General features: G+C 39.4%; 1 protein-coding gene across 3 annotated transcripts; it reads right to left on the bottom strand.

The window, feature by feature from the left end:
- Positions 1–813: 813 nt before the first annotated feature.
- slbp (stem-loop histone mRNA binding protein) lies at positions 814–8,246 on the bottom strand. 3 transcript variants are annotated; one of them, XM_088292373.1, is made up of 8 exons: positions 8,125–8,246; positions 6,270–6,389; positions 5,057–5,170; positions 3,327–3,398; positions 3,013–3,135; positions 2,712–2,873; positions 2,519–2,627; positions 814–1,360 (listed from the first exon to the last, which is right to left on the bottom strand). In XM_088292373.1, exons 2-8 carry the CDS (start codon positions 6,332–6,334, stop codon positions 1,289–1,291), a joined length of 717 nt encoding a protein of 238 aa, XP_088148499.1. In that variant the 5' UTR covers positions 6,335–6,389; positions 8,125–8,246; the 3' UTR covers positions 814–1,288. The 3 variants fall into 3 exon arrangements, with proteins under 3 accessions (XP_088148499.1, XP_088148498.1, XP_088148497.1); XM_088292372.1 differs by having other exon boundaries at positions 3,327–3,392; positions 8,007–8,214; XM_088292371.1 differs by having other exon boundaries at positions 8,007–8,212.
- Between the last annotated feature and the right edge of the window lie 1,380 nt (positions 8,247–9,626).

Here is a 9,626-nt window from a genome sequence, read left to right as displayed (position 1 = left end):
ATTAAAACTTTATAACTACAGAAGTAGGCCTACTCATCCCAGAACTATGGTTTATGCTTAGGATCTCTGCTATTTGACAAGATTTTGATTTGATTGACAGGAGACCCATGCGCGAACAGGATGTGCAGTCTGACGGAGCTTTGCATCAGCACTAGCACAGACGGGGACTAATTATAAAACGTAGGATTGTCTGGTCACAGTGGATAAAATTGAACCGCGGATTATTGTTGGGCACATCTTCAGCTTTAAAACGAGGGTAGGATTGTAATTTTTTTTTCGATGTTTTAGTAGGGGTTTGATTGATGAATGTTCCACTCATGTTCAGGACAATTCATGTTCAGAAGATTAAAGAACTGTTAAGACAGACATTTGACTCATTATTATTAGTATTATTTATTACTGATTAATTTTCTTATTAATTCCTTATTTTTAAATCTTATTTTGTGTTAAAAAATAAAAATAAAGACATTTGAGAAGATTAGATTTTTTTTTTTTTTTCTTGCGGAAAACCTGATGCGGCCCAGCCTCACCCAGAGTCTGCCTCTAGTGGCCCCCAGGTAAATTTAGTTTGAGACCCCTGCATTAAACACTGCAAAGGGCTGCCGAGCTGTGCAGGCGGGATTTCAAGTTAGGCAAGGCCATTTGTATCGCAACATACATACACAAACACACAAGGCGAATTCATAATGCTTTACAGAGCTAAGTTGATTTCATTGAGTTAAGTTTTTTTCTCCTGTTAAATAAGGGTTGCCATTGCTCATCTCAAGCATGATTAACCAACGTAACATACACGCAAGCACAAGGTACCACTACTTGCTTTTTAAATGTTCTTTATTTCAAACTCTTTAACAAGCAAATATTACAAAACATTACTTCTATTTAAAAAAAAAAAAATCCAGAAACTGAACAGCACAATGCCCTTCCACTTTTAAAATTGTACATTGAAATCAAGATTTACATGAGTGAACCATTAAAACGAATACTTTTGTTTTAAACTTATCCCCCCGCCCTCCAGTCAACAACATTATGCATTTCAAGTGCATCTATGAACACCAACACCGAAGTCAATTATTGAACAGACAGAATACTGTAAAGAAACAATCCCTGAGTCATATGTAACTAACTTGATGTTTTAGTAAGGCACTGCTTAGAGTGCATGTGTACATAGAGAAGTTTATCATATACCTAGAACAAAGGCTTTCATTGAAGAATTATTTTACTGTTGAGGGAGTGAAAGTAAAAGACTTGAGATGTGGATGAACATTTTGACAACAGGGCGAACAATGAACTAGACCATGTCAAGCTCCGTTGTGGTTTCTGTCTTCTGTATTTTGACCGGAGTACCTCCGCAGTCATCATCCTGGAAAACAACAAACTTAATTAAGACAATCCTTCCTGCGCAGGAATGTACAGCCAGATAGTCTTCATCAGTTTGAACTACATGATCAGTTTTTACACAAAAAAATGTAAGTGATCGTGTAAAAACAAACATACAGAAAATGAAAAGGCAAGACTTTGGACATATTTCTTATGCCAAAATAGTTGCAATGTCTACATTACATTAAATTTCACAGTCTCAGCATTATCTTTTTAGGACACAGTGTGCCATTGTTATAAGTTGTTGTCAATGTCCTCAATTAATTATTATTAACAATTAATAGATTGTCAATGAAATGCAACTCGTCTTCTTGTCATGTTCTACAACTGTGTGACGGAATAAAATACAGTGGAACCTCGACTTACGAACAACCCTTTTTACAAACCTTTCAAGTTATGTACATTTGTGTAAAACGTGCCTCTAGTTATGTCCGTTTCATTATCTGAACTGAACCGCCTGGGCACGGATGAGCGAACAGATCAGTGCCATGCGGCTTCACATTATTTAATAATCATTGTCTCTGGGCATAAACGGCAATATATAGTCGTTTTGAACGCCAAATTAGACTTCTGAAGGATTTAAAGGTTACGGGCGGCTATAAACGCCCCAAAACCTTATAAATAAAATTCAATGACGCTTCTGCGTCAGGAAATACAAAGCCGTCGTGTGTCACCTGGACATTCCGCATACACGCATGCACTTCTTGCAATCATAATTCTCACAGTGGCCACCTACACTTCTGATTCACACAGCACAAACATTCAAGACGTATAGCATTTTTGTAGTGGAGGATCTGGCGTAACGAACAAGGGACAGCAAGCTGTTGTGTTTGCAGCCGTTGATGCTGTGTTTTGTGACTGGGGTCCAATTCCTGATGCACTAGCATCCTCATTTCAGCGCAGCCCTGTGAAAAGATTTTGGCCATTTTTTTTTTTTTTAAATGTTTACATTAAAGTGGTGTCGGACAGCCCACTAACAAAGATTAAAAAATAAATTAATAACAAAATGGACATGCATGTTTTTCACAGGACAGCGACAATATGTCCCAATCTGGTCAATTTTCCATCCTACTTTCTGCAGTGCCACATGCACTCTCTCCTAGATGAGCGTCACCCATAAGAAACTGAATGCAAGACTTACCTCCAGTGACAGATTGCAAGTGCTGAAAGAGCATGTACCATTCCCGGAATCTGACAATATAGGAAAGTCCAGCTCTATGTCCATAACATCCTTGAGACAGAGTTCCTCGCTGCAAGAGAAGAGTACAAAACATGTGAAAAGACTTTTCAAGCCTAGTTTAGGATAGGTCAATAAAAATTAAACATTTGCTTACACATTATTGGCATTGTCATCTCCTCCTTCTTCTTCTGCTGCTGGGGGGTCCCACGCATGTAGTTTGACCTTCCACAGTTTGATCTGCTGGTCCCAGGAACGGCGGCTATATTTCCTGAACTTATTGGGAGTCTTGGGATGAATACCTGGCTGTCGCATGTGCCTAGAAAAGGTAGCAAAAGTAGTTTAAACAAGGTTCCAGCTGCACTTCATGAGCTCTCTGATTTACTGCTATGAACTTATTATTAGGCAGCTATAACACCAAAGGGTGTGCGTGTGCGTCTTCTTTGCTATGGACATACTTGGGGACCTCTTTGACATATCGATCATAGGCCAATGTATTCTTGCCATAGTTGATCTGTTTCTGTCGTCGCAGCAACACAGTCTCATCCATTTCCACGTTATCACCCTCTTTGGAGTCACAGCTGCAGAATCATTGCGAAAAATTAAGTCGTGGTAGATGGACATGACCTCATGTGATTACAAAAAAAAGTAGTTTCATTTACCTGTTGACAATCACAAATGTCACTGCATTTTATATTGCAAAACTGTATGCCAAATCCTTTATCCTGAATTTAATGGGTGTGAAACAAACTCAGACGGAGAGGTAACACACCTGCCAGAAGAGCCAGAAGATGTCTTTCGCTCTCTCTGGGTGACATCCGCAGCAAGTATCCTCCTCCTGTAACTGAACAGAGCGTATACATTGGATTAGAAATGACAGAGTGGGTGTGTCAATGTGGGTACCATTCAAAATATTTTACTGAATATTTGCACTAAAAAGGGTACTGAACTGTGTTTTTCAGTTACATTTTGGAAGCACAATAGAAGCGTGACACAAATAAATTATTTCACATGATTACATTTGTCTACTTATAATAAGTATATAAGTAGGGCTGGGCGATAAACTGAAAATTTCCCGCTACCGAAATTTAATACACTGAGCGACATCACTTTGCCCATGTCGGTAAATTCGGCGTGTAAAAAAAAAAAATAAAAAAAAATAAAGAAGTGTTGTCTGTCTGCGGCTATGTTGCTGCCCCTTTAAGACGGCGACAGCGGCTGTAGTCACGTGACTCCACCCAGCTGTACAAAAAAAAGAAAACAGACGACGCGGTCGTAGCTGGCGATTCAAATCAGCGGCTGACACGGCTGAAGACGATGTAACGTTAGTTGAAGTTGTTCCTGTTGCGCTTGTCCCGAAAATAAATTCAACATCTGTCGTTTGGAAATGTTTTGGGTTCCATAAAGATGTTTGAGATAAAGAACACAAACTGCAAAGTCAAACTATAATCAAAACAGCGCGTCCTACCTTTTCTTTTTCACCACCCACAAGACAACCATGCTGTGCTGAAAGTTCAAAGGGAGAAGCAAGGTTCGACTAGTGACAACAGCCCATAACGGAGGCAACACCATACGAGAGAACGTCCAAGTGGTGGACGCAATAGCCTAGCTCATAGCTAAAGATTTAGCTCTTCTAGTTACAGTGGAGCGCACAGGATTTAAACGCCTCATGAAAGTAGCCGACAAGAGGTACGCAAATATTTGTCGCAAAGCGTACTTCCCAATATGGACAATATCGGGACGGGAGCTTAGACATGTCAAGCATTTTGCATCCACATCCGACTTGTGGTCGAGTCGCAACATGGATCCCTGTTTGAGCCCAACTGTGCATTACATAGACGACAAGTGGCGACTGCGCATCAGAGTACTCGAGACGGCACATTTTCCCGATGATGCACACTTGTTTATTTGCATTGACTTTTTTTCCCCATTTCACTAGCTCCTTTGCACATGGCATTTTTTATATTGTTTAAAAGAGACCTTCACACAAATGTAGCACCTTGGTGCAATCTATTTGCAGAAAAGATTTTGCGAGAGGTACTCCTTTTCTCCTGTTATTTGTGACATTGTTCAAGTCATGTTAAAGCAAGCTATTCGGAATGTTTATACAAATAATTTTTGTAATTTTATTTTTCATTGAAAGTAATGTCTACCAGTTGGTCAATAAAAACAGCTAATATGCATTTCCTGCATTTATTTTGATTTTGGTCCACGGGCGAAAATTTATCGTGCATTTATCGTTAGAGGTAAAATTGCTTAATTTATCGCGATATTGATTTTAGGTCATATCGCCCAGCCCTATATACAAGTATATAATAAGTGTAGTTGGGGGCAATCTATAATTCGTAAAGGAAATGAGAAGCCTACATAACACTTTATGGATGACGCCACCCACTTTATAACAGAAACGCAAACTGGAAGTGTTTATCTAAATACACACAAGTCAGCTTGCAAAACATGAGACAAAGATAATGCCACTAAATAGGAGAAGCAGAATGTTACCGTTGCATGTCTCTTTGCACATCTCTCCTCATCTCATCATGATCCACCTGGCTGCCCCAGTCACCCCGCCGAGCAATGCGAGACACCGGGTCTCTGCCTTCTGGAGTGGTAAAACTGGAAAATGAAAAAACAAGGGACACCTTACAAAACACACATAAGCAACAATTAATTTTATATAGCGAATGAGAGAGGGAGTTGCAAGAAAACAGGACTCAAATTTTAATTTGGCTAAATTTTCTCAGATGACAAAGTATATAGTGCAAATATATAAATTTTGATAGCGCAAACTAGGACTGCAACAACAAATGAATAATACTGATAAAAATTTATATTTATCGAAATACAGGCGTGTTTGGAATATGAATTAAGCAGCAAAATCCAACTATTTTTGTCCATCTGGGGGTGGCCATTTTACCATTACCTGACTGAAAATGACATCAGAGTGCCTCAGGGTTCAGATTGCGAATGTCATATGACCAAACGCAGGAAAAACAGGTGAGCCGTGACGGTCAGATGAAGAATGGGCGTGACTCAACGAATGCACTCAAATACAAAAATACTCATACATGGGCTGGGACAATAATTCAATCCAATTATGTATCGCGAAAGTCAAGTAATCAATAACAATAGTACATGGATTCGATAAAATTTTTGACAGATCAAAATACGAACGCATACCACAACTGCAGCATTGAGTGTGTTGTAGGCAGCGGCCTCCAAACAAAGAAGAGTCATTTAAACCAACGAAGACGACGCAGCTAAACCAACAGCGTGGGCATACGTCATACGCAGAACGAGAAAGTTGCGTAACTTGGTTCAAATAAATGACCAGTCGACTTGGTACAATACGATGATATTATGACCATTAATCCGATCGATTAAGCACCTACGGATGGAGACGTGGTGTGCAAGTACGAGAGTTTCCTGTCTCTGATAGCGCCAGTGTCAGCCATGTCTGACGCTTGGCATTCCACTCATAAGTCAAAATAAGAAAAAAAAAAGTGTAACTCATAATTTAAGCGCTCAGGAGTGTTCATGCAGCATGCTGTTCGTGCACTTTTTCCCCACTGACGATTTAAAATAATGTTATGCTTTTTGATAACAGGATGATTTATTTTTAATCGATTCATTAAAAAAAAAAACCCTTATGGACAGATTAATGATTATTGAACTAATTGTTAGTTGGAACCCTAGCACAAACACACATGCATACTTTGCATTTCTGTTATTCGTGCGAGTGTTGTCATCATTATCATCGTCATCTCTCCAGGACCGCATGCTTCCATCAATGCATCGTTTCCTGCAGTGGGACCACCGAGATGGGCCTTGAGACCTATAGAGTGAGGGGAGAAAAATGTCAGCACTCAACATACATCAACAGTATGTACATTTCTAACCCACTGAACATTCATATCAGTGATCAATAAACCAGAACAGTAAAATGTTGCGGTATTACACTTTAAAAAGTATTTATTAATGTACATCAACATTCTTTGGCCGCGTACAACAATACAAATAAAAATACACATACATAAATAACAATGTGATAAATAAAAGGTATGTTGAAGATTTATGTCATATTTGCTTTGTTAAGTGTCCATTGGTAAAAATGAAATCTACATGGGGTCCAATTATGTCCAGTGAAATACCATATTCTTGAATCTGCCCAAATAATCTTTTTATGATTAATCAAACTGCATCCAACTACACTTTTCATATGACGCAATGCACATAAACGAAAATGAGAAATTGTTCAATACATAGTCCGATATGTTGCACCTCAAAGTGCGGGTCAGTGTTTAATAAGTGCATCAAATACTAATGCATTGAAACGCCTGCATCCAATTGCTTCTCTTTACATTGCTGCTTCAGTTTCTTGTTCCACATGACTGTACACCTTTAATAGTGCCTCCAATTCCTTGGGCCTTTCTGTTTCCATGGTGAATAAAATAATATCGGGATTGATTATATGTTTTTGCTGCAACCATGCTTAACAAGCGTGTTCTGGCTTCATTGAGCTAATTCAGATCAGCTGTTCCGGAACCGAATTATCTTAGTTTTCAAGTTCAGGGGAAGTTACCTCTGACTACGGTTCCGATTAAGAGCATGTTGAACCTGCTTGATGGAAGTCTCCCCAAGGTAAATTCAAGTTAAATGAAAGTTTACATGTGCAGACTATGTATACAAGTCTATAAATCAATGTCATAAGCACATGTGTGTAGACATTTATGATTTTTTTTAAAATAAACTTGAGAAAATAATTTTAAAACCTACCACGTCGTTATATTTGTTTATAACATTCTACACAGATTCTTCACTGAAAAGAATAAATATAACTGTAAGGGAGTGTTTATTTCAGTTTTAAATTTGGAATCGCCTCATTGAGATTGGCGTGAACGAATCTCACGGCAGAATGTTCGTATGCCATGTCTGTAATAGGGAGGGAAAAGAACATTGTGTGATGGGTCCAACTATTTGAATTATCTTCCATTCTTAGCACATCCATGTCAATTAAGTAGTACGGCGGGGTGGCTTTTGTTCAAGAGACCATTTGTTCTTCCCGCCATTTGCTTCCTCCTTCCGATTAGCTGTTTTTGCAAACAGCCATGTATGGCATCGCCGCAACATGCCAACAAGGAAAAGGCGCTTCTTTATTCTGTGATCACGTAGAAGTGGAGGCTGTTTATACAACTCACCATGCTCAATTCCACAAACATTTGAACGTGATCACGAAAGGCAACCAGAACTGAGGACGAAGGATCAGCGAGCTCAACTAGCTAAAGATAAAGAAGGCAAAAGCAACATGAAACGCGATCACTTGAGCACGACACGCAACACGGCGAAGTGTACCTAATGCACATTTCACACACTATTAGAGCACGATTTAGCGACAACAAGCTAACCCGCCAAAAACACAGCAGAAAATTAGAAAGGTAAACTATCCTGTTACCTGTCCGCTAGTTCGGAGTCGTTTTCGTCACGTCTTCTAAATCGAGCCAAGTCAGACATCTTTTTGTCGACGCGGTTACAAATAGTAAAATAGTGTTGCAATAAAACGTGCGGCGAACCTTCTTCCTGGGTCTGCCAGTCAACAAACACCCGCCAACACTGGAAGACGCGCGTCCAAACTATAAAGTGGAAAGGTCACATGACCGGAAAAGGCGGTTGTTCTTCAGCTTCTTCTTCTGGATTCGTCATGGCGGATTGCAAAGAACTGGATAGTACATTACCGCCACTAAGTGGACTAGTCGTTATTTTTTTATTTCAAAGATTAAACGGAAATTAAGAGTTTCGTGGTGGACCCGAATAACATTGTTATAAGGCAGCGGCGGATAAAAAAATGTCTATAGACCAATTTACATCAAGTTAAGCAGAAGCATGGTTATGAAAAATAGCCTTACTCATCAAGCTGTTCATGAGCGGGGTTTGTCAACTACAAATTCATTAAAGAATTGAACCCAGCACTGAGAGGCAGACGTGCTAGCCAGTCATCCACCATGCCGCCTGGGGATAAACAGTATTTTTTTTTTTTTTTTTAAAAGAGGGTTTATAATATACTTTCATGCTAAATTGTATTTGATTAATCAATGGAATAATTGATAGAATAAGCAATTCTAAAAATGTTTGATAGAGACAGCCCGATTCTTTAAAACAAATGTGCTGTCTATTTAGTTTGTAGGCTTCATTTAGCCTCATCATAATAGCGACTGGTTGCACCTTAGAATTTGGATGTGTCCATATATATTTTCCATATTTGACACTGGTGCCAATGGCACAGATGAAAATCCTGCTGAGACCAAGTTTATCCATCCATTTTGCATTGCCTGTGGTCTGGCTGTTGAATAATTTTAGCCCCGACATGTACAAGTGTGGGTCTCTTGTTTTGACGCAGCAAAAGTTTTTTTGATGCCCCAAGTAGGCGCAGTCTCATATTTTCTCCACTGTCATGTTTTCATATATGCCGTTGAAATTAAATGCCCAGACATTGTGTTTAGCTTGATTTACATAGCAGCCATGAACTCCAGCTTGTCTCATGAAATAAAAACTAGGCTTTTAGGATAAGACAAAGCCCAATCCTTTTGTCCCTTAATAGATTTTCACATCAAGAGGTGTCACCATGCCTACGGAAGTGGAAGTAGTGGTAACTTCCACGACCCAATTTGCCTAAAGACAATCATCAGACTGCTGGATTTTATAAGGCATTTGTGATTGCCAATGAATGGGATTGCCAAAGGAATGTGATGGAGACAATTGAGGATGAGGGTGCGGAAATGGAAGTAACGCCTTCATAGACTTCTTCACACGTATTTGCATTTTGATGCTAAGCTCATGTGTGAACTGTGGCGACTTCCCACCTGTTATGCTTATGGAGCTACACAACCGGGGGTGTGATTAACATGCCTTGTAAGACCTTTAATGATATCGAACAACACATGGTTAAATGTTGTTTTCATTCATTTCAACATATTTGAGAGTAACTTTGAGATTATCCATCCATCCATTTTCTGTACCACTTCTCCTCACTAGAGTCGCGGGGGGTGCTGGAGCCTATCCCAGCTATCTTTGAGCA

The sequence above is a fragment of the Idiotropiscis lumnitzeri genome, chromosome 4 (assembly GCF_059441095.1).
Source record: "Idiotropiscis lumnitzeri isolate Australia: NSW breed Sydney's pygmy pipehorse chromosome 4, RoL_Ilum_1.0, whole genome shotgun sequence".
Lineage (NCBI taxonomy): Eukaryota > Metazoa > Chordata > Actinopteri > Syngnathiformes > Syngnathidae > Idiotropiscis > Idiotropiscis lumnitzeri.
The sequence above is the reverse complement of the archived record's forward strand: the minus strand, read 5'-3'. Positions and strand labels throughout refer to the sequence as shown.